The 27,682-nt window shown below is 44.2% G+C and overlaps 1 protein-coding gene across 1 annotated transcript; it reads left to right on the forward strand.

Moving 5' to 3' along the window:
* CALR (calreticulin) lies at positions 1-27,269 on the forward strand. Its single transcript, XM_085885863.1, has 10 exons — positions 1-125; positions 291-400; positions 3,921-4,022; positions 7,303-7,506; positions 11,776-11,870; positions 12,244-12,453; positions 20,414-20,527; positions 20,712-20,855; positions 20,982-21,074; positions 26,156-27,269. The coding sequence occupies exons 1-10, from the start codon at positions 121-123 to the stop codon at positions 26,366-26,368; spliced, it is 1,290 nt and encodes a 429-aa protein (XP_085741989.1). The 5' UTR covers positions 1-120; the 3' UTR covers positions 26,369-27,269.
* The last annotated feature ends 413 nt before the right edge of the window (positions 27,270-27,682 follow it).

A 27,682-nucleotide genomic window follows, 5' to 3' on the forward strand; every position in this document is an offset into this window, starting at 1 on the left:
TCGTCACAACACCGACCAATCGGCATCGGCCACTTGATGGCGACGGCCAATGATGAAGCGCCGTGCGTACCCGTCTGGCCAATTGGAAGCAGCCGTGTGTTAGCCTAACCTGTTTCCGGCATGTGGTGCGTGAGAAAGACAGGCAGAGAAAGAAACGAGAGAGAGAATTAATATTTAGATGTTAAACATCGAGATCTTGTTTTAACTTTGATTTTTCTTTATTTCATTTTCATCTTTTTCTTACCAACATTCGCCATCGTTTCTTTTTATTTAATTTGTCTGTTCTCCAGGGCTCATTGGACCGCCATGCTGCGAGAAATCTCGCTCCTGTTGCTTCTCCCGGCTTTTCTTTCCCCTTGTCATGGCGCTGTTTACTTCATCGAACAATTCTTAGATGGAGGTGGGTGTTGGTAACGATGTGTGTGGAGAAGGAACATGTTGTGATCATGATGATGGTGAACGATGTGTTTGTGCTGCAATGACAAAGATACTTTAATAATTAATGGGAACTGGTGGTGGTGTGTGTGTGTGTGTGTATGTATCTGTGTGTGTTTGTGTGTCTGTGTGTGTTTGACGACATTGGGGGTTTCATGGTGATATTGTGTGGTGCGCATGTGGTAGTTGTGTAGTTGTCCATTGATGTGTATGTGGTGATTCAGTGGTATGCATGCGGTGGTAGTATTTGTTCAGTGTTTGTCATGTGGTAGTGTGTTCCTAGTGGTGTTTATGCGGTAGTACAGTGTTTGTCATGTGCTGGTGGTAGTGCAGTGTTTGTCATGTGATGGTGGTGGTGGTATAGTGTTTGTTTCGTGGTGATAGTGGTGCAGTTTGTCATGTGGTGGTGGTGATATAGTTTGTTATGTGGTGGTGATAGTGTTTGTCATGTGGTGGGAATGGTTGTACAGTGTTTGTCATTTGGTGGTGGTAGTGGTGGTACAGTGTTTGTCATGTGTTAGTGGTGCTACAGTGTTTTTCATTTGGTGGTGGTAGTGGTGGTACAGCGTTTGTCATGTGGTAGTGGTGGTGCAGTGTTTGCCATGTGATAGTGGTGGTACAGTTTGTCATTTGGTGGTGGTGGTACAGTTTGCCATGTGGTAGGCATGGTGGTGCAGTTTGCCATGTAGTGGTGGTACAGTTTTTGCCATGTGGTAGTGGTGGTGGTACAGTGTTTGCAATGTGGTGGTAGTGGTGGTATAGTGTTTGCCATGTGGTGGTAGTGATGGTACAGTGTTTGCCTAGTGATGGTAGTGTTTACCATGTGGTAGTGTGTTCCCAGTGTTGTGCATATGGTGGTACAGTTTGTCATGTGGTGGTGGTACAGTGTTTGTCATGTAGTGGTGGTACAGTTTGTCTTGTGGTGGGACAGTGTTTGTCACGTCATGGTGGTGGTACAGTGTTTGTCACGTCATGGTGATGGTACAGTGTTTGTCACATCATGGTGGTGGTGGTGCAGTGTTTGTCATATGGTAGTGGTGGTCGTGTTTGCCATGTGTTGGTAGTGGTGGTACAATGTTTGTCATGTGCTGGTAGTGGTGGTACAGTGTTTGTCATGTGGTGGTGGTACAATGTTTGTCACACGGTGGTGATGGTGGTACAGCATTTGTCACGTCGTGGTGGTGGTGGTGCAATGTTTGTCACGTGGTGGTGGTGGTGGTACAGTGTTTGTCACGTCATCGTGGTGGTACAGTGTTTGTCACGTCATCGTGGTGGTACAGTGTTTGTCACGTCATCGTGGTGGTACAGTGTTTGTCATATGGTGGTGGTACAATGTTTTCCATGTGGTGGTAGTGGTGGTACAGTGTTTACCATGTGGTAGAGTGTTCCCAGTGGTGTGCATGTGGTGGTGGTGCAGTGTTTGTCACGTGGTGGTGGAACATTGTGTTGTCACGTGGTGGTGGTACAGTGTTTGTCTTGTGGTACAGTGTTTGTCTTGTGGTGGTGGTACAGTGTTTGTCTTGTGGTGGTGGTACAGTGTTTGTCTTGTGGTGGTGGTACAGTGTTTGTCATGTGGTGGTGGTGGTACAGTGTTTGTCTTGTGGTGGTGGTACAGTGTTTGTCATGTGGTGGTGGTGGTACAGTGTTTGTCATGTGGTGGTGGTGGTACAGTGTTTGTCATGTGGTGGTGGTGGTACAGTGTTTGTCATGTGGTGGTGGTGGGACAGTGTTTGTCATGTGGTGGTGGTGGTACAGTGTTTGTCATGTGGTGGTGGTGGTACAGTGTTTGTCATGTGGTGGTGGTGGTACAGTGTTTGTCATGTGGTGGTGGTGGTACAGTGTTTGTCATGTGGTGGTGGTATAGAGTTTGTCATGTGATGGTAGTGGTACAGTGTGTCATGTGGTGGTACAGTGTTTGTCACGTCATGGTGGTGGTGGTGGTGGTGGTGGTGGTACAGCGTTTGTCACGTGGTGGTGGTGGTGGTGCAGTGTTTGTCACGTCGTTGTGGTACAGTGTTTGTCACGTCGTGGTGGTGGTACAGTGTTTGTCATGTGGTGGTGGTGGTGGTACAATGTTTGTCATGTGGTGTTACAGTGTTTGTCACACGGTGGTGGTGGTGGTGGTGGTACAGTGTTTGTCACGTCGTGGTGGTGGTACAGTGTTTGTCACGTGGTGGTGGTGGTACAGTGTTTGCCATGTGTTGATAGTGGTGGTACAATGTTTGTCATGTGGTGGTAGTGGTGGTACAGTGTTTGTCATGTGGTGGTGGTGCTACAATGTTTGTCATGTGGTGGTAGTGGTGGTACAGTGTTTGCCATGTGGTGGTGTGTTCCCATTGGTGTGCATGTGGTGGTGCAGTTTGTCATGTGGTGGTGGTAGTGCAGTGTTTATCACGTGGTGTTGCAGTGTTTGTCACATGGTGGTGGTACAGTGTTTGTCACATGATGGTGGTACAGTGTGTTGTCATATGGTGGTAGTGTTTGTCATGTGGTGGTGGTACAGTGTTTGTCACATGGTGGTGGTGGTACAGTTTTCAATGTGGTGGTACAGTGTTTTCCTCGTCGTGGACTCGTGGTACAGTGTTTACCATGTGGTGGTGTGTTCCCATTGGTGTGCAGGTGGTGGTGGTACAGTGTTGTCATGTGGTGGTGGTGGTGGTACAGTGTGTTGTCATGTGGTGGTGGTACAGTGTGTTGTCATGTGGTGGTATAATTTTCATCAATTTGTGAATTTTGTTGTTGTTTTTGGCGGTGTGTAGTGTTCATGGTTGTGCTGTTTTCAGGGTGTTCAAATTCTCTCCATAGTCGTTTGAAACAGACCTGGAGGTGGAAAGGAATATATTGTTCCCTGGTGTTGCTCGTTTCTCACCCTCGCTATAGAAGGTTTCCGACATTGACTGTGACTGGTTTGTTCCATTGTTCTCGTTCCACACTTGGCCAGATAGGACCCACACTTGTCATCTGTAGTTGTTCCTATGTATCGCTGAAACCAGCTGTTCGTGTCCTGGACTCGATGCAAGTCCAATCCCTCCCACATTCACGAAATTGCTTTCTGCTATTACATCACATGAACTGCACCACAGTTCTTTGCTTGTAAACCTCCTATACTAGTGATCTTCACTATTATTTAGAGGGGGTGGGGGGGTCACTTTTGCTGATAAAACATGAGTGTGAGAGCCACCACACCACCTGCACGACTACACAATGGCTGCTATTAGGCCACGCCTCAATATACTCTTTGTCGTTGTGGTTAACTGGTCTGCAAGCATAATTGTTTGTACACTGCAACCGCATCCTGATGTAGTTGTTACTTTTATGCTTTACGTTGGAACACTCATTTGAAACTATTGGGTCATTTGATAGCATGTATGGTGGGGTGTTTCCACATTGTGTATTATCGGCCGCACTTTAGGCCGCCAGTGGCTCGCGAGCCGTGCAATGGAGAGCAGGGACCTATTCTCACCACCTGTCTAACTTTGTTGCAGACGGCTGGCAGAATCGCTGGGTGCAGTCGACATTCAAGTCCGATTATGGGAAGTTTGAACTCACTGCCGGAAAGTTCTACGGTGATGCGGAAAAGGACAAAGGTAATAAATAAAAAAATTGGAACCAAGGATCGTGGTGGAGTTTGTTCAAGCACAACACACACATGCATGATGAGGCACACGGACACAATGAGACGACTGTGTACTTTCTGGGAAGTGGAAGGACTAGACATTGTGAGATTTGAGACAAGCCACAGAGATCGGAACCTCAAACCTGCACTCAGTGCCTCTCGAGCTGCGCGCTCACTTGGCAACCCAAATGGGCCAATCCAAGGGGATTCCCTCGTTAAATATTCTTCGTTTTAACCTTGCTTTTCTTATTGACCATTGATGCATCAATTTCCTCTCTTGACTCCTCTCGATTTGATCCACATGTTTGCTCGAGATGGTGCTTCATTACAATTTTTTCCCCCATTCCTTCTTCTCTAAAATTGTTTTTTAAGGTTGCCCACTTCATTACCCTGCGCTCATGAAGAGAAAAGCAGAGTTAGGCATTCACTTGCGTACGTGCATGCGTGCGTGTCTGCGTTAAAAAAATTCATTTTCTCGGCAAACGTTGGTCCGATTGACATGAAATTTTACTATAGGATTGCCTCCGCCTGTAGATTTTTTTTATATTCATAATTATGACGACATAGGTCACGTGGTACAAATGCCATCTTGGAAAAACGTTACACCTCTATCTCCAAAACCGCTCAATAGAAAAAATTGAAACATGGCTCATTGTCAAGTACTCCCAATGGGGAATAAGATATGTTAATGATGATGTCAACGGTGCCTTCATTGTGATGTCATAATTTGACAAGTACAATGCTTGATCTGATCAGTATGAATTTTTTTTTTCCCCTCTGCAACTGTTAGTCCAATGGACACAAAAATTTCAGAATTATGAGCAGCTCCTCCTGTATAAGTATTTTAATGATAATTATGACTTCATAGGTTACGTAGATGCGCCATCTTGGAAAAATCGAAAAAGGTTGCACCTCAATATCTCCGAAACCGCTGCATGGGAAAAAAATTGAAATGTGGCTTATTGTCAGTACTCCCCTTGGGAAATAAGATATGTTCATGATGATGTCATCGGTGCCTTCGTTATGACGTCATAATTCGACAAGTACACTTGTGCGATTGTTATGAATTTTTTTTTTCTCAGCAACTGTTGGTCTGATGGACACAAATTTTCACCATAGGAGCACCTCCTCCTGTGGAATATTTTAATGATAATCATGATGTCATAGGTCATGTGGTGCGGGCACCATCTTGGAAAAACCGACAAAAGTTACACCTCTATATCTCCAAAACCAGTGACTGCGCAGGGTAAATATTCGATGAATACCATCTTCGTTGTTGAGTGATTTTGTTTTGTTTCATCTCTCCTTGGCTTCTCCCAAGCTAATTTCAAAGAGATTTTGCATGACTTGCTTTTGACAAATCTTTCGCAGTGCTCAGACCACGAGGCAATCCAAGTTGATATGTACAGACTCTTATCTCGTACAACTGTCACATGAATGCTTGAGTGAAGAGTCATAACTCTCTTTCCCAAAGGATCGACTTGATGCTTGCCTTTTCCCTCCACACTTGACTGATTCCAGTGCCCTAAAATGCTCCAGCAAACACGGTGCAGTGTGGTAATGATGCACGTGTTGCACGGGCCCTGCCAAATGAACAACTTAAGACGACACTCGATAACTGCCATTCCGAGTGGCAATTCAAAAGTACAAATTACTCATAATAGATGCTTGTATTAATCCTTGCACAATACTTTATAGTTTGAGTTGTACATGTACACAAGTGCAACTTTCCCTGTATAAGGATTTGCATTCCTACTCCTGTATTCTTCATACCATTGCAAAGAGAAAATGGATCCTTACAAACCCTGTTATTAGAATCTCAACCCCAAACTCTATGCCAAAGGTGTACATCCTGGCTTGCTGCACCGTTTGAGCCTCGTTGATTTAAAATATTGTGTTAAAAATACAACATGGTTGTGTCAACATCTATGACAGATCTCTGTTGCCTCGTTTTAAGATCGAGGCCCTGTATGACGCATGATAGTTTTGCATTATTGGACGCAAATGCTTGGATCCTGACTTGAGTTGGGACATTGGAGTATGATGGAAACGTTCCGTGTGTCTGTCCTTGAGCAGGATATCTCAGAAAGTTATGACCGGATTTGGACAATTTTATGGACAGGTTGGGTATGTGACAAGGATGAATTGATTCAATTTTGGGGAAGATCTGAATCCTGGAATATTTTTATTTATTTTTATTATTATTATTTTTTTTTTTTTACTGTTCTTCACCATTGAGAGATGGGGCCAACAATGATGTATACAGGGGTTCACACAATTTTTAAATTATTATTTTGTTTTGGTACTCACGAACATGATTCACCTTCATCCAACTTGCTATTAAGCTCTTCCTCCTCCTCAGTATTATGTCAACAGGTGAGGTTGAAAGACACACAAACAGTAAGAGGTGACGAGACTGAAAAGGAACCTTCCCCTCACGTTCACTTCGATACGATACGGTCCACTGGCAATCAAGATGCCAGAGTCAAACTTGTTTCTCCCAAACTGCGCGATCCACAACCAGATCTTGACAGAATGTCCATCGAGAATCCACACGCCGATCCCCTTTCATCAGCTTCCAGCATGCTCGTCTGCTTTCCCAAGCGCCACTCTAATTTTTAAAGTACCTCTCAGCTTTGTATGCGACTAATACTTCTCTGTACGTGCGCTCTCAGAACGTCTGCTCCAGATAAGATACTCGCAAGCTGCTTTTTTTTCGTTCTGGATGATCCTGGACCTCCTCTTCCTCCTCTTCGCTCACATGTTCTCCTTCGATATACATATTTTTTAATCTTACAAGTTAATAACTTGTAATGTTATAATTTATAACCTAATTTTGTACACTTGAATTTTGAAATTGAAATACTGTATATCATAATTATTTCAGAAGAATCTTACCTCCACTACCTGAGAAAACTTTCTATCCAAAGTCTCTGTTGTGGTAGTATGCTTATGATAACTGCATCCCAGTTTTGTGAACCCATGCAGAGATAGCATGACCTTTCAAAAACTCGTGGACAGGTTGGGTGTGACAAGGACTAACTGATTGGATTTTGGTTCAAGTCCGGATCCAGGGCAGATGCAAAACGTAAACAGTTCAGCCTGGTGGAGGTGTAAGCTCTACCGAGTGTCGTTCTAGTTTCCTTATTTTACCTTCATTTTTCGGTTGAATGTTCTAAATTTTGATTTGTTTGGAAGTACCTGTAGTACATTTGCTACGTTGCCCTACTTACTCGTCCACTCTTCCACAGGGCTGCAGACAAGTCAGGATGCGCGTTTCTATGCTCTCTCCACACGTTTTGAACCGTTCAGCAACGAGGGCAAGACGTTCATCATGCAGTTCACGGTGAAGCACGAACAGAAGATCGACTGTGGTGGCGGCTATGTTAAGCTTTTCCCTTCGACCCTTGATCAGGGAAAATTGAATGGCGAATCTGAATATTACATAATGTTTGGTGAGGAACCCATTGTGCTGGTGTTCTGTTGTTGCAATCCCCCCCCCCACCACACCCCATCCCTCTACACCATTTGTTGGTGAAAAACAATTTGTGATAGTCGTAATGGTTGCCCTTTGTAGTCAAAGATAGCCGTTCACATGTGGTATGTGAATTTGTTTATGTCAGAACTGCTGAGCCAGAAAACAACCACACTGAGATAGTAAGCAGTGCAACTTGCTGCCGAGGGATATCCGGGAAGACTAATCCACTTTTTACCCGTAGTTGAGGCAGGAATTTAGAATTTGTGGACGGGTTATGACAAAACTAAGTGGATGAGTTGGTTAGGTGACACGACTACAAGCCGATTGGATTTTGGCTCGGGTCTGGATCCAGATCCAGCCTGTTAGTGCGACACAAATCATACACTGTTCAGCCTGGCAGAGTTGTGCGCTCCACTGAGTGCCGTTCTATTTTTTTTTTTTTGTGATAGCATCCACTTTTCAAGTTTTTCTGTACAGGAGTACATCAGCAGGTATGATCATTCGTGTTTGAAGAAAAGAAAGTGGTATTTGGATCATCCTTGACAGCAGTTACCATTCAGTTACTAAATCGTACCCTTTCCTTTCATTTAAGACAAATTAACCATTATTTTGGCAGGTCAGGATGCCTTGAAGATGATGATGCTGCTTTTGCAGACCAGGTCTAAAGTCACAATATAAACATTGTCTCAAATTTGGGTTGAGTTATCGCAGCTTATTGACATTGTGAACTTTTTCGTAGCCATTTTGTCATTGTAGGTGATTTGAACATTCGTGTTGACAAGTTTATTGTCAATGAGGTGAAAACCTTGCATGACCCTCTTCAATCATGTGGGCTTATACAGTTAGCATCTGAATCGACACATTCGTGCGGTCATGTTCTTGACTTCATGATAGCTGATGGCTCAGATGACTATCTACAATGTATCTGTTTTGACTAGGATGTCCTCTGATTACACTGCAGTGATCTTCAGTGCATTGGTATCACAGCTTGACACTATGAAGCGTAGCATAGTTCTGGAAAATTTGTCGTATGGACTACAGTAAATTTAACATGACATCAGCGACTGTAACACAAGTCAGCCAATTGACAATTAATTAATTGAAGTTAATCACAACAATAGAGTTCGAAATGATATTCCTGATGAATATGGTCCCATCAACTCGTACAATATTCAGAATGAGGCCTTGCATGAGAAAGGAGGTGGAGAAAGTCTGGTTTGGCTGTTGATAGAGGTATTACATCATAAGTGCATCGAGTAACACAATGCTATGTCCATAGCTAAGCAAGAATTCTACCAAGACAGGATTGGAACCTGATCAAAGATAACTCTCCCAGTTTGTTAAGAACATGACTGATTAGAAACCTCTACGAGCGCTACTTCTCACAAGTCGAAGCCGGATCTTGCACGACGGTTCGCTTTCTTCTTTCAAGAAAAAGTCCGTCATCACCGAATCGCGCTTGATGTGTCGCAGTCATCCTCTGCTACTGCAACTAATGTTATAGAAAACAGCACATGCTCATTTTTGGAGTCTGATGCATGTCATCGTCCGACGTTTTAAAGATGCTGAAGCATTCTAAGGCCAAGTCCTGTACCCTTGACCCATTAAAAGTGTTTTGATATATTTGTACCGGAAGTAGGACATCATTAACCACTCACTCTTGTCACATGCTTCCACAAAACCTAAAATTAGCTTCAGTGACATCGATTCTAATTAAACCTTGTCTTGATCTAAAAGTCGTGAAAAATTAATCTCCCAGTTTCCAATCTTCCTTTCCTGGACAGTGATTGAGGGAGTTGTACTTCAACTGCTGTTCTCTTACCTGAATGCCAACTGTCTTCTTGCAGTCACAGTCAGCGTATAGACACCACCACAGTGTTTACCTCATGTTTACAATGATTTACTCCAGTCCCTTGCTCCTTAAAGTGAAGCCATTCTTCTACTTTTGAATTCATCCTCTGCATTTGATACTGTAGGTGTAGACCATCCACTTTAACTTGCGTGTCTGAAGAATAGATTTGGAATCAGAGACTCTGTTCTAAATTTGTTCGCATATCTTTGCTGGAGGCAACAGACTGTGGTTGTAGGAGATAAATGCTCTAATCATTTTATGCTGGACCCTGGTATGCCTCAGGAATCTGTTCTCGGTCTGATTATCTTTGTTACACTACTCCTCCTACACAAGATATTATTTTGTTGCGTTGCTTCGATATACCTCTATTTGTCGAATAATTGAATATAAGGTATTTTTTTTTTTTGTATACCTTGGTCGAGGCTCGTATGAGAGCTAACACACAACTCACAGCAAGGAGGCATGAGACAAGAGGGGTGGGAGTGGAAGGGACAAAACAGTGGGGAACAGACACATTAGGTGAACTGTGGAAGGGAGAGGGATGGGGATGGGACGGGGAACATGGCGAAGAGAAGATGGACATTTCAGGGACTTTCAGGAAGGAAAGCAGGAGAAATGAAGGAAGTGGGCTTGGGTGGATTATCGGGGGTAGAAAAGATCGAGGATTTGGATGGGGGAAGATAAGAGGTGGTGGTGAACAGCTGTTTTGAAAGCCTGGAGGGAAGAATGGGAAAGAATAGAGTGAGGAAGTTTATTCCAAAGGCGGGAAAAAAGAGGAATGAAAGAGTGAAGATGAGCAGTGATTCGTGATTTTGGTAGTTTTACCAGAAGGGGGTTGTTGGCGCACCTTGAGCGCCCTGTGGAAATGTGGTGGGGACAAATCGCAGAGAGAGCAGGGGGGGCAAGGCTGGAGAGGAGTCGGTAGAAGACAGAAAGACCACCGACCAACCTGCGGTGATTGAGTGAGAGGCCCAAAGACTCAGCTTCATTGCGGGAGATGCCAATGATCTTAAATGCCCTGGTTTCGACAGCGTGAAGCCGAGAAAGGTGGGAGGCAGGAGCACCAGCCCAGAGGGGAGAGCAGTACTCCATCAATTAATTTCTATTAACAATTTCTCCATCAATTTCTATTAACATTTAAATTCTTGAATGATATACGCACATTTTACATGTGCAGCTCCCAATCTTTGGAACATCCATGGGGAATCAATTTGAATAATTCAAACTCTTGATTGTTTCAAGAAAACTTAAGACACACTTTTCAAGACCACGTACAAACTACCCATCTTTGAAATCTTGCTTGGGTTCAAATTAGACTTGTGATTGTTTTTGTCATTGCTGCTGGTGAATACTAAATGCTTTATCTTGATTTTCTAAATGTTGACATTTAATCCTTTGATCAAATATGCCACAGGTTTGTGTATGTGATTTCCCTTTGTTTAAATCGACATCGCTTATGTATTCGTTTTGGTTTTATAGTTTTACTGTGTCATTCTTTTTGTATTTTCGAGTGATGGGGATATTATAATTTTGCGTAACTTAAGTTTAATTGCACGCTTAAAGACATTATACTCTTGTATGTGTTAACCTTTCTTGTAAAGCACATTGGGATTTCAAACTAAGGGTAATGCTCGATGTTTTAAAAAAAAAAAAAAATGTTATCACCAATTATAGCTAGGTTGAGATTCAAACCCAGGCTGGACAGTTCAGGGGCAAGTGGGTATACCACGAGGTTATCCTGTCAGCCCATTTGTGAAAACGATAGTTAAAAAGCAGGCACAGAAAGGGGGGGTGGAGCTGGGAGGGGGTGAAGGGGGTGGAGCTGGGAAGGTTGGGGGGTGGAGCTGGGAAGGTTGGGGGGTGGAGCTGGGAAGTTTGGGTTGGTGGGGTGGGAAGGTGGGGGTGGAGGCGGGACGGTTGGGGTGGGAAGGTTGGAGCGGGGGAGTGAGGCAGGGGAGTGGTGTGGGAAGGTTGGGGTGGGGGAGTGAGGCGGGAAGGTTGGGGTGGGGGAGTGAGGCGGGAAGGTTGGGGTGGGGGAGTGAGGCGGGAAGGTTGGGGTGGGGGAGTGAGGAGGGAAGGTTGGGGTGGGGGGGGAGCAATCCAAACATGGGTCGGTGCAGTCGTCTTACCGTTAACTCGTTCATTGTTGCATTTTTGTTAAGATTTTTTTTGTTGTTGCAATCTTGTGTGTAATTTTGACGTAACAGTTTTAACTTGATGCATCTTCCGATTCCATGAAATTTGTCTCTTGGCTTTGTTAGAGTGGATGCAAACATTATGTTGGGCACTTGTGTTTATCTGTTCCACTCCTGGTGCCTTGATTGAGATGCATCATGATATTTATCTTTCTGTATGTTGTGTTTGAGTAACATCTCGACTTCATTGCTTTGTTAGGTCCTGACATCTGCGGTTACAGTACCAAGAAGGTACACGTCATTTTGAACAACAAAGGAAAAAATCACCTCATTAAGAAGGAAGTGAAGTGCAAGGTGTGTTTTGCTTTTAGGCATCCATAATTTTTTTAATTAATTTATTTGTTATCTTCATCTTTTGTTGTTCTCAAAGTTGTGGTTTGGCAGCTCATAACTTATTCCGGAAATATGTCATGCTCTGGATCGGTTTTGATTCCCGTTATGCATTGAGATTGGAAGGTATGTGAAAGTGTCACGTGGCATTTTGGCTTTCGATTGCAAGAGTGAAAATTCTTTCAGTATCCATAGCAGTGCTTGGCTTGAGATGATGAGTTTCCAAAAAAACAAAATGTGTCTCCAAATCTATTTTTTGTCTCTCAAAAGCATTCTTCTCTTTTGCCACTTCCTTACTTTATTTTTATTTTTCCTTCCCATTTTTTTGCAACCTCAGGATGATGAGATGACACACCTGTACACACTCATGCTATACCCCGATCAAACTTATGAGGTTCGAGTGGACCAAGAGAAGATCGAGTCTGGATCCTTGACGGAGGACTGGGACTTCCTTGCACCTCCCAAGATCAAAGATCCAGAAGCGAAAAAGCCAGATGACTGGGATGAACGTGCACAGATTGAAGACACGGATGACGTCAAACCTGATGTGCGGTTGGAAATTTTGTATTGTTTGTTTGTATTTAATGATCCCTAAAAGATAGTATCTCAAACTGCCGGGAAAAGGTGCAGATAAAAAAAAAACCTTGTTGTTTATTCTCTTCCGCAAGAATACTACAGGTCATTAAGGTTTACCATTTCTGTGCAGCAAATACTACATTGTAAGACTTTTTTTTCTTAGGTTGTAGGTAAAAATGAGTCCACATGATATGTTTCAGCTTCAAAAGTAAATGGAACCAGCATTGGTGAGATATGTTTCAAGTTTATTGAGATTGCAGAATTTGAAAAACAAAGCCAATCATGAGTTGGTTAAAACTAGCATATAGGACTTGTCACTTCGCTGACAGGTTTAATCGAAAGACAGCATGTTGAATTTCACAAAGCTATTGCATGTCTATCTCTGAGTCTCATTGAGAATGTAAAATCAAGTGAAACGTGAAAAAAAAACATTTATTACAGGTAGTTGTTAGTGTGATCCTTCTGTATACATTTTTATACTTTTCTGTTTTGAGAAATACTACCATACTTAATTTTGTATGTTCCTTCCATGTCCATCAGGCTTTATTAGGTCATCTCTACCGAGATGACCTAATAAAGCCGGACCAAATGTCCGTCCGTCAACAATTTTTCTTTCCGATCTTGATGAAACTTAGTATGTGGGTAGAGGTCGATGAGTGTTGCACAACGATATAACTTTTGTCCGGGCTCAAGGTCAGGGTCAAGGTCACGAGGTCACGTAAGTTATAAAAACCGCCATTTTCAAAACCTATCTTGTCTGCCATTCTACAAGATATTCGGCAACTGTTTATTGATTATGATAGTAAAAAATATTGTCTTGTATCTAACTGGACAGATTTTTGAATTTCCTTCCCGTTTGATCGTCACGTGATCTGGAATTTGGCCAAAAACGCCGATGCGATTCGCAAAGAAGGAAGGAGAAATGAAATATAAATATTGTTACGAATCTACGCCCGCCCAGCGTGCGAACGACCGCTTTTCACTAATAACAGCCGCTCGCCCACCGAACGGACAATTCAGTCGTGACTTTCTGGAACAACGCCAGAAACCAGTCACTGGTGGGTTTTTAATCCCACCACGGCCCAGTCCGTATTCTACCCGTGCGAAATAGGGTCAATCGCCGAATATCGATATACCTAAGTACCCGCACGGGTAACCTACCGAGGGACCGTACCTCGGTGAAGGCCTGCTTGGACACTAACTGCTAAAGTGGTCCGTTCCGTTCTTGGATAACCGAGCGGGTATTCTCGCCGGACCCGATTCTATTTATCGGTATTCAAAACCCAACTGGTATTCCGAGAGCGAGATAGCGGTTCAATGGGGAAAAAAAAAAGACACGACGAACTGGTTTACATTCACACAAGCACATTTATTATTTTCCACACGTATACAGTCATGCAGGTATGGAATCAATAAAAGCAAGAGCAAAAACCGCTACGACGGTCTATGAACAATTATGTACAGTCACTTAACAGGTTTTACTTACAAGACTCAGCACCACAACATGCATTCGAAAGCAAAACCCCAGGAAAAAGACCATGCCCATAGACAGGGGAGTCAGACTGGGCCCGTGGGCCTTTATATCGTGGAGCCGTGTAGACCGCAGAGGCTCCGCGAGGCCACGCAGGTTACCTTCCTCACTGGGCGACCCATGAAGCTCCTTCCCCACGGCAGCGAGCGTAACCGCGGTCCAGCCCAGGCCTGGTGGTACGTGCCCTGGCCGGCAACGCCTGAGAGGAACGAACGGGCCTTTGCTCTTTTTGGAGTTGATGCTCTCGTTAAGAACCCGTTCGTCCCTCAGCAATGCTCGGACCGTTCCGAAGCCCGATCACCTCAGACCGTTCGGAGCTGGTTGGCGAGCTCTCTCCGGCTCGCACACGAACACGCAGCCCCGCGCGGCACAGCCGGCCCCATGCGTTCCCCGCTCCGTCTCCTCGGCGAACCCGGACCTCCACTGGACTCGATCTCCGCTCCTCTCACTGCTCCAGATCCCGACCGCTTCTCCCTCGGATCAACTCGACTCTCTTCCAGACTGGTTGAACTGGCGCTCTGCGCGGCCTTTTATAGGGCTGGTGAGACGAGATCTGATCGCCGCACTTTCACCTCTGACCTCTGTGTGGAAAGCGGACGTTGTGGAAATCACCGGCCCTCTGGATCCGATTCTCCGAGAGCGAGCCGACGTGTTTGAAATAATCATCCTTCGACCCCCATAGGCCCTGCCCCTTTCTCTCCTGTGATCCGTTTTCCGAGGCGAAGCTTTTACAGAGAGGACGTGCGTGGAATCACCGTCGCTTGCGCTCACAACGAAACCCCCCGCGTCGGTTTGCAGCGACGCTGTTCGCTGGGGACTCGCCGCGGCTGGTGCAAAGATGGCGTCGTTTCGGAGTCGAAGGTGAGGCGATGTTTGTGGTGTGGAGATGTTGATGGTTGCTGGCGGAGTGGTGAGGATGGCGTGGTTGTTGAGGCAGCTGTGGTTGTGGTTGTTGTGAAGCGGTTGATGAGAGTGATGTTGGTGGTTGGTCCAAAATAACGATAGTAAAGAAAAACGGCTAACTGAAGATTCACAGCCCTGATAACGTGAATAATCCCATTAAACAACGGTGGGGAAATCTAACTGAACACACATTATCGATCTAACTGAACTAAGGACCTTTATGGTGTTCTGCGAATTTCCACTGCCGTAACAATATAAACACATTTTTAGCCTTTTATATTTATACATTTTCCGCCGAAGGTGCAAAAGTTTCAAAACCCGAAATGTAAACGTCGGCATTTATTTTCAAAATATAATTTCGTGCGAGCGCTCCAAAATGCCGAGTCATCTTTAACCAAACTGCGCAGTAGTCTTCGGTCATAACTGAACATTGAGAACTTGTGGTATTTTAAAGATGACTGTCACCCCCACACGGGGGTAATTTTTATAAATGGTTCCTGCTGTCATAGGATATTAAAAATGGTGCCGTTGTAACTTCTACATTAAGCTCCAAGTCGTGTGAAAAGGCATTCTCATGATAAAACAGACATGATGTTTGACATCTTTAAAAGTTTTGTTCCAACTAAATCGATTACTAACTTTCCAATGGTACCATTCTTTTTTATATTTTATTCTATGACAGCAGGAACCCTTTAGGTTAAAAAAAAAAAAAAAACACACACACACACACACACACACACACACACACACACACACACACACACACACACACACACACACACACACACACACACACACACACACACACACACATACACACACACATTACACACACACATTACACACACACATACACACACACATACACATACACATACACATACACATACACATACACATACACATACACACACACACACACACCTCCTTTTGGTAATAGGTGAAAATGAGAGTTTCGACCATAAGGTTACCTTCACCTGGGATGGTTCTTGAGTGGGACTCTCGTCTATCTATGTTCGATGTGCCCTGGTGCTCGGAATGTAGTAATCCCAAGTGCAGGGTGTTTCAAAAAAGTGGACTATTTGAACGTGTTTTTTTATTGTAGAAAAATTACAAAAGGTAGCAAGTTCAGTAGTAATACGTTGATGGGAAGCATGCACCATGTCATTTTCAAATCGCTCATTATACTGTTTGTAATTGACATTTTCAATCTGTGCTCCACCTCTGTTCAAGCAAGCTTTGATTCTGACTCCGAAATTCTCCACATCTCATCTGCAAATGGCTGGAATGGTAGCCTGATGATAGTCCTCCACCTCTTGCTTTAGGACAGCCAGGGTTTGAGGTTTATTGGCATAAACTTGACCTTTGGCAGCACCCCAAAAGAAAAAAAAATCCAATGGATTGAAATCTGGGCTGTGGAGCTCCCACCCATGCGCTGTGCCCAGGCTTATGACATGATTTCCAAACAGCTGGTGGAGCAAATCGATGGTTTCAACTGCATGAACCACACAAGTCTGAGGTGGTTTGGAGATTAGAGTTGAGCAAGATCAGCATGGAATCAGCATAAGACCTCGTGGTACCGCTCACCATGGACTGTCACCATTTTACCATTAGCGTCCTCGAACCAAGACGGTCCCAGAATACCCAATCTGGTATCCATTGTACAGAAGCAAGTGAATTTGGGGCCCTTGAGCGACATCTTGGACACCTCAGGAGGCTCAGCACCTCAGAAGATGTTGTTGTGATTGTTGATAGCACCATTCAAATGGACGTGTGCTTCATCACTGAACTATAAGGAGTTGATCCAATTTGGGTACCTTTCCATTTGGTAACTGAACCAATCACACATTGTTACTCGGCTTGCCATGTCATTCATAGTTAGTTTATGTCTTTCAGATATGATGAAGGGGTAGAGTTTGAGTTCAGAAGTGAGAATGGACCACACAGATGAGACTAAGATTGCCAGTTCTCGGGAATGCCGACGGTGGGATTTCTTTGGACTTTCGATAGCAGAATCTCTCACAAGATCAATGTTCCCTTGTTTCTTGGTGGGTGGCCACTGTTGCCTTTATTTTGGAGTCTTGTTTGCCAGGCAGATGAGGAACTTTGTGCCAGTCTTATTTTGGACAAACATCATCTTTAAGGTTTGAGAGAATGATTATTTATTTGTCTTTCCACAAGTTTTATTATGAAGAAAATGGTGAACATCAGCTGGTTGTTTTAAAATCATTGTTTCATTTGAGCTTAGTTGTAAGCACCATTGCTTTCTTTGCAGTTTGATGACGACCGTAAGTTACTATGCAAGTTGATCTGTGACGAGCATCGAGATATACCTGTTGCTATGTTCCCAAGATGACTGTTTTTCATGCATTCAGGAGGTGTTTGGTTGATATCTGGTGTTTTATTTTCCCATTGAGCTACATTGGTCAATTGGCTCTTTCACTCGTCCTTTGATGCTTAAAGCTCTGTTGATAGCTCTGATTCTTATACACTATGGGTGTCAAAGCACATTGTTTGTCTCTTGCTTTGGTAGAATGGATGCAAACATCATTTTAGGCACTTGTGTCTATTTATTACATTTTGATGTGAATGCCAAAATTCACCAATCCTTATCTGTCATGCTCTTGTGGTCTAAACTTTTATGCTCAACTTTTAGTCTTTGGATGAACGCAATTTGCCTGTGCATATGTACATTTCTGATTTTGTTAGTCAAAAGGCCCCGATTATCAACAACATTATGGTGGGTTCTGCAACCTGTTTCGTCACCCCATGCACACGAAGCAAAAATTGGGGTTAAGCAATCGGGTTACTTTGTCTGTCTGTCCACAAATGTCATTTTATGATTGAGGAACAACTCTGTTTCAATTAAATGTTATATTTTGAACACTAATCGGAAAACAAACCTGTAGTTTAGCAGTACTTTGACTGAATTCGTCCCGATCGCACACCTGCAGAGAGGAGTGAGTTTTGTTTTTACTCTCTCTGCCTGTCTAGCAGTCAAACAAAATTGAAAATCATTCCAAACAGGATCTCACTGTTATTAAGGATGTTGTAAAGGATGCAAACAACAGCCACAAATAACTTATGTAACTTGTTAAATATGGTGGGGGGCTAAAAGACTGCATCAACGGCCAAGTTATTTTATATATTTATTTATTCTCCAACCTATAAAATCTTTATTTTATTTAAATTGAATTGTACACTTGAACACTGGAGAACACAAATTGCCTTTTCACTTTCAAAACCCTTCCGTCCTTCCGTTTAGTAGAACTGAGACAACATATTACGGCATTTTACATCATCTTGACCAATCAAACTAGCTGCTCAGAGACCCTGCTGACATCCTTTTTTTTATTTTATTTTTCTTGAGACTGTGCGGGGTATTGTGTTCTCTGAATTCTCGAGTTACGGTTTGTATCAACAGCCGCTTATTGTTAACCAACACGTTATGAGTCATTGACTATTCACATTCTGTATTATATACTCCATTGGCAACAACTCATGAATTTTGAGAACTTTTCACAAAACTATGTTTCAGACCATGAGATGACTTTGCCTTAAATTGTCATTCCTTTGCTGTTTCGTTTTTTCTTTCATTTTTAGTAAGGTTGCTTTGTTTATTCATTCTGTTTAAATTGTTTTTCAGTACTCATCAAAGTACTGAAAAACAGTTGAGTTGAGTTGAGCAAAGCCAAGCCACAATATAAACTGTCGTAGCCAAAAATATTGGCACCCTTGCTCGTTTTTTTTCAATTAATGCACCATTTCTTCCGAAGAATTGTTGAAATAAAAAAATATTTTGGTATCCCCAAATGTATTTCTTTGGTTTGCAGTGGAACAAAACAAGAGAAGCTGAAAAAAATTACTAATCTTAGCTTATTCCACACAGAAATCCTAAAATGGCCCAGACAATATTATTGGCACCTTTTGGAAGTTGTTAGAAATAATTCGATTTCAAGTAGGTGTGATTCTCCTTTATTTTGGAATTGAACTCACCTGTGGAGAGTTGCAGGTGCCTGCAATATAAAAATCACTCATTCAACCAGTTTAAACGGAGAAAAGGAGTCATTCTGCTGTTTTGTGTCACTGTGTGAAATAAATTTTGTGTCATTGTGAACATCAATGAGCATGGAGAAAAGAAAGAAAACCAGAGAATTGTCTGAGGAGGTCAGACACGATTGTAGGCAAGCATGGACAATCTCAAGGCTACAACTCCATCTCCAGAGACCTTGATGTTCCTGTGTCCACTATACGCAATGTTATCAGGAAGCTTAAGGCCCGTGACACTGTAGCCAACCTCCCTGGACGTGGCCGCAAGTGAAAACTTGATCAAAGATTTCAGTGAAGGATTGTTCGAATGGTGGAGAAAGCACCTCAATCAATTGCCAAACAGATTCAAGCTAACCTTCAGACACAAGAAATTCTTCTGGGAGAATTTCCTGTGGACAGATGACACCAAATTAGAGCTTTTTGGTAAAGCACATCATCTCGATGTTTACAGAAAATGAAATGAAACCTTCAAACAAAAGAACACCTTCCCTACAGTCAAACATGGAGGAGGTTCAGTGATGTTTTGGGATTGCTGTGCTGCCTTTGGCACTGAGTGCCTTGAATGTGTGCATGGCATCATGAAATCAGGACATTACCAAGGCATTTTGGAGAGTAATGTTCAACCCAGTATCATAAAGCTGGGTCTCCGTCGAAGGTCATGGGTCTTGCAGCAGGACAATGACCCCAAATACACTTCACAAAGCACCCAGGAATGGTTCAAGACAAAACGCTGGACTGTTCTGAAGTGGCTCGTCCAGAGCTAAATCCCATTGAACACCTGTGTGGAGATCTGAAAACAGCATTTGGGAGAAGGCACCCTTCAAATCTTGGAGAACTGGAGCAGTTTGCACAAGAAGAGTGGGACAAACTGCTAGTAGAAAGGTGTAGGAAGCTCATTCCTATAGGAAGTGCTTGGCCGTGGTTATTTTGTCCAACGGCTGTGTGTGCTTCCAAATATTAAGTCGAGGGTGTCAATCATTTTGTCAATGCCATTTATTTTTATTTTCTGATTTAAAAGGATATATTAAGTTCTGAATCGAAAACAAAGGTTCTATAATATTAACAGTGAAATAAAGAATTTTGGAGACAAATTCCTTTTGTCAATTTCAACTTTTTGTGAGTAATTTGAAAAAAGTGCAAGGGTGCCAATATTTTTGGCCAAGACAGTACATCAACCTTTGCATCTGCAGCAGAACTAGTTTTGGGTAGAATTTGGTCTCTTTCAAGAGTTCTGCTTTTCCCCAATAGATGAGCTGGAAGCAATTAAGTTGGATTTATCCTGAGTTTTGGCATTATAACTAATTATGATGCTTGTTGCAATGACTGACTGGAGGTTTGCTTTCTACGAGCCACTGAGGATGAGGAAATAATTTTCTTTTCTGGCAGGCTTCTATACAATGCATCATACTATGACGTAGTGGTTCTGAGTGGTTATTTGTGGCCACAGGATTGGGACAAGCCCGAGCACATTCCTGACCCTGATGCCAAGAAGCCAGAAGACTGGGATGAGGAGATGGATGGCGAATGGGAACCTCCACAAATACCGAACCCTGATTTCAAGGTATGTCCGTTGCACTTTAATATGGTGCTTGCTCTTTTTGGTTTGTGGACTTTGCTGTTAAATGTTTGGGTTTTGCTTGTATTTGGAGGTTATAAAGTTTTGCTGTGGAATTGTAGATTGTGAAGGCTATCGTTGCAATAAACATGACCGTAATGAGATGATGCTTGTGCATTCTTTTAATTAGGGAGAATGGAAGCCACGACTGATCGACAACCCCAAATACAAGGGCATGTGGCAGCATCCAGAAATAGACAACCCAGAATATATTTATGACCCGCATATCTATCGTTTCACAGACATTGGGGTCATCGGCCTGGATCTCTGGCAGGTTTGTCATGGTGGTTACAATCGTGAACTTTGGACTCACTCTATGTTGTCCTATTTGCTTTGCACTACCTCCTTGTCCCATCAATCTGGTTGAACACAATTGTTCCACTTTTGCTCTTATTCCTAGGTCAAGTCGGGCAGCATTTTTGATAACTTCCTCATCACTGATGATGTGAAATACGCTGAGGAATTTGGGCGGCAGACGTGGGGTGTGACCAAGGTATCTTTGCTTCATTGTATTGTTATTTGAGGCTGCTAAAGAAATATTTCTGTGAATACTTTTGTCATGATTGTGGAAGTTGACATATACAGTACGAGCTGGGGTGCACACCTTTCTCCTGCCCCTTCCCCTCCCTCATCTCAGCCCTGCCTTCTCCCATCCCACCCCTTCTCCTCCCTCTGGACTCTCACCCCCCTCCCCCATTTTCCTCCCCTGATTAGTGGAGGTTGGCTTTGGGGCTTCCCACTCTCTGGGGATGTGTAGTGCATAAATGCAAGTTGCCACAGCTGACTTGCAATACCCTCTGCCACCACCACACGATACACATCAACATAGAAAATTTTCGTCGACCTTCTCACCTGAACTCCGCAACTACAGATGACACCAAGTGCTGATGTTCACCACGAGGTTGAACTTAGTCCATGTGCCAAGTTTGGTGGCAATTAGCCCAGTAGTTTTAGCATGATTGGTGTTACAGACAGATAGGAAATGACATTTATTTATTGCAGCTCGTTTCGTATGCGATTGCCGAGCGGTTATATATCGCCAAGTCCCGTCGGACCCGATTATCTTATCGGTGTTAAAAACCAGCTAACAATCCGAACGCTCCATGGCAGTCAATGAGAGGAAGGGACGCACCAAGCGGGTGACTTTTAACAATGGGGACATTTATTTGAACACAGGCAATGCAATGAATGGGGGGGATGGGGAAAAAGAAACTAGCAAAAAAAATCGAACAGCCGAGTTCTATTCCAATGCGAAGCAAATACAACACAGGCACTTAACAGTTTCCTACTTATTACATGGGCCCACGGGCAAACACACACACACACATACACACAAACACCCAAGAAATGGTGGCTGATGCCTTTAATAACGGACTCCAGCTCGGAGGACAGATGAGCTGAAACCCAGAACCTATCTCGAACCCCTCCACCTCGTGTGGTCTTGCAGCCGGTGCACGCGTAACGTCCCGAAAACCTGTTCCGTGTGCTCCGCAAACAGAACACACGGTAAGCAGCACGAAATGTCCTGAACACGCGTCCACGTGGGGACCTGCGTGTTCCAAATCCACCTAACACTCGCCATCTTAACCGTCCTCGCGACGGCCTTTTTCGATACGCAGGACGTTCCCACGCCGGCTTCCCTGTACGAAAACGCGCGCGAGGGCCATTCATTACCTGCCGAAAGGGCCCCGCACATGACGTCCCATGAAACCGGCGTGGTTCTTTAAACAGCTACAAGCGGCCCTTTCGGCTCGCTGTTCCCGTCCCTTGTCTGGACCCGTCCGCGTTTCAACTCCCCGCATGCACTCACGCTCGCCATGACACTTGGACCATACTCATGTTTCAACACACTCGCTGCACTCACACCTTTAACCACACACACCGGGACAATTACACTGGGGATTCGCGCTACCACAAGGGATGCCGGGGCCTCCATACCCCCCAAGCTCCGCGTGTACACGTTAACAGCACTCGCCCTCCCCCCCAACTCGCAAGGCTCGACGGACCCACCTCGTCACGATCTGCTTCAAGGGGGCACATCATCTCCCTCCATTCCTGAAGAAGGCTATCCTGCTGCTCGCACCGGGTCACGACATTCCGCCAGCTCACTCCCATTGTCCTCCACTATCCCTACCTGTGTGTGCTCGTCAATTACCTGTAGTTTATCCTCGACTTGTTTTATCTCCGTCACCTCGTTTATTATTTCCGTTTTCTCCTTTATTATCTCCCTCGTCTCGTACACGTCTCGGTTACCCCATTTAATTTTTTCCCTCTCTGCCACCGTCACCTTCACGAGTCTCGCCCAACACGTCTCCCTTATCACCGTGACGGCGTCTCTCGTCACCTCTACCTCCCTTAATTTCTCCGTCTCCATCGTGGGACCGACACCATCCACAATCCCCCTTGTCAGTTTGATGCCCCTCGTGGCGAAGTCCCTGCCACGTGGCGTCGTCATGATTCCTCTTATGCCCGTCCTGATTGCCTTCTGCCCTTCCTGAAGATTTCGCCCCATGCGCTGTATCTCACCCCGCTGTGTTTGCATCTCACCCTTCATTACATCCATGTTGCCATCCATTTTATTTTCCATCTTTTGTGCATTTGTATCCATTTTAGCATCCCTTTCCTCCCTCCATGCTCGCATTTCGTGCATCATTCTTTGCATGAACTGTTCCATCATCTCCAGACACTGCTGCTCTGTTGTCCGCCCTGGCCGCCCCCACTGCCGACATTTAGTAGTGCGGTCGTAATAATAAAACAAACCAGATGAATGGCATCGCCACTTTTCCCAACCCTGGGGTAAAGATGTGCCTTCCTCACGGGTGTCCTGGACCATGGGTTCATCTACACTTACACTGCCCACCTGGTTCAGCTCGCCTTGGCTGGCCATGTCACGTGTTGGAAATACAATTTAACAATGCTCGTAATTTTGTGTGGGGGGGGTGGGGTTTGCTCCGTATACCCCTGATCCGAATCCATAAATTTTGTTACTTGGGGGAAGGGGGCAGAATCCCACTCCTGACACATGTTGTAGTGCCGGGGGTTGGCCGCGAGCCGACCGCTCTGACGGAGCCGTAAGTCGAGTCCGCCCGACCGATCATCCGGAATATACATCGCCGCCCGGATAACTCCGAGGCCGACAGGTCCTTGTGCAAGAACCGAAATACGCCAATGGGCAAGACCACGTGGGGTAGGGTCAATTGCCAATCTTCAATTTACCTAAATACCCACGCGATCCAACTACCGGGGTATTCCACCCTCGACGGAACTCGTACGGAACGAGCCACTTAAGCGAGCCTGTCGCGTGCGCGATTCCGAGTGGCTTAATCGCCGAGAACCGTCGGTCCGAATGTCCCCCTTTTACGGCAAACCAACGGCTTTCTAACTCCCAACACACGAAATGCTTCGTCAATGAAAGAATCGACGCGACGAGCTGAAAACATTTAACAATTGGGGTATTTATTAATAATAATGGGGAACTAGGGAAGCACATAAGAGCAGAACTATACCGACTATACGAAATGCAATGCAATCATTTACAGCACACAAAGCACTTAACAGTTTCCTACTTATTAGACGGGCCCACGGACACACGTACGCACACACACACACCCAAGAAATGGTGGGTGATGCCTTTAATAACGGACTCCAGCTCGGAGGACAGATGAGCTGAAACCCAGAACCTATCTCGAACCTCTCCACCTCGTGTGGTCTTCAAGCTGTTCGGACCCGGGCTCCAGCGAGAGCGAGCTGGATCCAATCGCCGTGAGCCGCGATCCTTCCTGAGCTCCAGCGAATCCTCTCGCGCTTCCGAACACGTGCTGGTGAGACGAGGCGCCGATCCTTCCCGTCGATGCGTCGCCTCCTCCTCCAAAATCTCAAAGAACCACCTCCAAGATGAGGCTGATGAGTCGCACCAAGCGGAGAACAAAGAGCTCCACGAACCAAGAAGAGCCAGCCGAGCCACCAGCTCAACTCTCTTCCGATGAACAAAGCCTCTCAACAACACGAACCAAGAACTCCGAGCCGAGCAACCAGCTCAACTCTCTTCCGATGAACAAAGCCTCTCTCAACACGAACCAAGAAGAGCCCAAAAAGCGAACCGAGCCAAGCAGACCCCGAAGGTCTGCTGAAAAGCCAAGCCGAAGCAAAAAGCTTACGAAAAGCCAAGCCAAAGCAGAAAGCCTTCAAAAAGCCTCCTCCCTAACCCAAGCCAAGCAGAACCCGAACGCCTACTGAAGAACCAGCCCTCTCTACCCGAGCCAAGCAGAGTGTCTCTTCTTTATTCTTATCTGTCCCCTCCCCCACTCCTGGCGTGACACATGCCCTCGTGCTCCATCCCCCGCTCAACCACGGGTGGGAGGGAGTTGTTTACGTCCGTGATTCAGGACGGGAGGGCTCTTCTTCCTCTTTGCAGAAGAGGGGGAGGGGCGTCTCCATTGTGTTATGATCGCTCCCTAACTATTAAATTGAATCGCAGCACACTTAATCGATTTCTGCCCATTAAACAATGGAAGGTGAGCTATCTCGGGAACAAGCACTTATCGACATAACTGACGAAAGGAACCTGAATGTTGTGTGCAATCGAATTCCCAAATTTGTAACAATATAAATAAATGAAAAAAATATGCAGGTGAGCGACCCGAGACAATGGGGAAGCATGATAATTTTGTGCCAACGGACATTGAAGCCGATACTCAAGGTAAAATTGCATAGCCGTCGGAAAGAATCCGTAAATGAAAATATAAATAAACTAGAAGGGCACTCGGTGGAGCGCAAACCTCCGCCACTTAATGCCTGATCCACGAGAACATATCGGGCCCAATCCATTTTTGAAATATCATGTTATCCAGTACTCTATAGTTTTTGCGCCCTGTCTCTCAATAGTGAAGAATCACTTTAAAAATTCTAGTCGTCGGATCTGGATCTTCACCAAAGTCTAAACAGTTTGCCCTCGTCATACACCCAACCTGCACACCAAATTTCGTCCGGATCCGTACACAGACAAACAAACGGTTGTCATATTTTCGAAATGGTAGTGAATTCAATGTCGGTGCAGTCATTTCTTAGAGTAAATCGACCCCATAGAGTTCGAAAATGCACTCCATTTCCACCTCGGACATCCAGAAGTACCCGTAATCGTACCGGACCATACCCTAACTTATTCGTCATGAGACTAAAAGTCGTCATATGGAGCAACCTCAAAATCACCTCCGATCAAGCTAAAAAAATTTATGCGCGTTATTGGATCTTATTAGAATAATTTTAAGCTTGTGGAGCAACATTCTATTTTTTTCGACTTTTTTGGACCACCCTAACAGACGTGATACACACATACACACACAAAAAGCTTTAGAATAAGTAAACTTAACAAAGCACAATTTGTAATTGGTATGCTTGTCCCATCTCTTGTTAGATATACTCTTTAAAACTTTATGTAACCTGTTTGTGAGATTAAGATGTTTTGGAAAATGGGTGAAACCAAGAATTTTTGAACTCTTGACTTGAACAATGCTCTCGAGTTCAATGATGTTGTTTTTGTTCTGAGCATCAAATTTGAATGCTTTGGTTTAACAGGACTTGGAGAAAGCGATGAAGGATGAGCAGGATGAGGAGGAAAGGAAAAGGCAGGCGGAGGATGACAAGGACAAGGCAGATGGCAAGGGAGATGAAGAAGAAGACGATGCTGAGGATGACGAAGATGATGACGACGACGATGAAGAAGAAGAAGAGGAGGATAAGGCTGGAGAAAGCCCGGTGGAAGAGACTCCAACAAAGGATGAGCTGTGAGATAAAATGGTCGCCCTGCCCCACTCCCTCCATCTCAGCATTTGAGCATTTGCTGTGACTCATCAGTTGGTGATTGTTAATTTAGCCCTTTCCCCATTTCCTCACCAACACTCGAATAATGTCCCTCACTCTCATGCAGACCCCTTTGTCTCCCAGTTCTTCCTGTTTGAATCCTGTGTCACATTTCAATTCAGTTATTTTTTTTAAGGACTGATTATTTTCTTTTATTTTCTTTTTTTTTTTCTATTTACTTTTTAAAATGTATTTTCCTTTTTATAATGCTGTTTTGTCCATGTCTATATTCCTAATTTTGTGGCTCTGGGGTCTTATTGTGAGGGTGTCGGGTTGAAAGTTGTGTTTCGGGTCGATCATGTGATTTATTCCGTCATAGGAGGGGTTTATGTTTTGGGAGGGTGGGTGTGAATGTTGGGTGTTTAGTTGACTGGGGAAAACGGGAAGGGTGAGGGATTGTGATTTGTATATTTTCGTTTTCATGGCCACTTGGGATGATTTTGGGGATATGGGTTGGTGTGATGTGGTGTTGAGGTGTAGAAAAGATTATTTCATCGAGGGAAGAATTAAGTCATGAAGTTAAAGGAAATGGTCTTGGAAGTGTGACTGTACAAATTGAGGGTTAGGGAGGGATTGTGAAATGGCATTTTAATTCTGCTGTTTTGCCGCTGTTCACGTGTTTAATCTTAATGTCTGTCCTATGGAAGTGGTTTTAGAAGCAAACTGTTTCTTTGATATGGGTAAGAATTCCCTGACTTGATACTACTCAAATCCTGGGCTCTGTGTCCTTACCTTCCCACCACCAACACGGTTTCCAGACCATGCGAATCAGACTTTAACTGGGAGCAGGTGTTGTACAGAAAATAAAGACCATTTCTATTCGGTCTCACATTTCTCTTGATTGGTATTATTACCTCCGTCACCAAAGGTGGACGGAGGTAATGTTTTCATCACTGTCTGAGTCTGTCTTTGCCTGTGAGCATTATGTCTCAAAAAGTTGTTGACTGATTCAGACGAAATTTTGTAGACAATTTGAATGTATGACAAAGACCCAATGCATTCAATTTTTGTGAAGATCTGGATCCAGATACTTGGGGTTAAGGAAAAAAAATATTTCTTTATTTTATATAAGTGACTTCACCATTGAGAGATGATGGGGCCAAAACGATATCTCAAAGTTATGGACGGATTCAGACGAAACTGTGGACAGATTGGGTGTGTGATGAGGACAATTTGATTCAGTTTTGGTGAAGATCTGGATCTGAATCCGAGAAATTTTTCGGGATTCTTCACTATTGAGTG

Source organism: Eptatretus burgeri, chromosome 6, assembly GCF_056783735.1.
Source record: "Eptatretus burgeri isolate ZD-2024b chromosome 6, Ebu_testis_v1, whole genome shotgun sequence".
Lineage (NCBI taxonomy): Eukaryota > Metazoa > Chordata > Myxini > Myxiniformes > Myxinidae > Eptatretus > Eptatretus burgeri.

Coding starts and splice junctions, on each gene's coding strand:
- CALR (XM_085885863.1), top strand. Junction 401..3,920: donor CGAACAATTCTTAGATGGAG/GTGGGTGTTGGT, acceptor ACTTTGTTGCAG/ACGGCTGGCAGAATCGCTGG. Junction 7,507..11,775: donor TGAATATTACATAATGTTTG/GTGAGGAACCCA, acceptor TTGCTTTGTTAG/GTCCTGACATCTGCGGTTAC.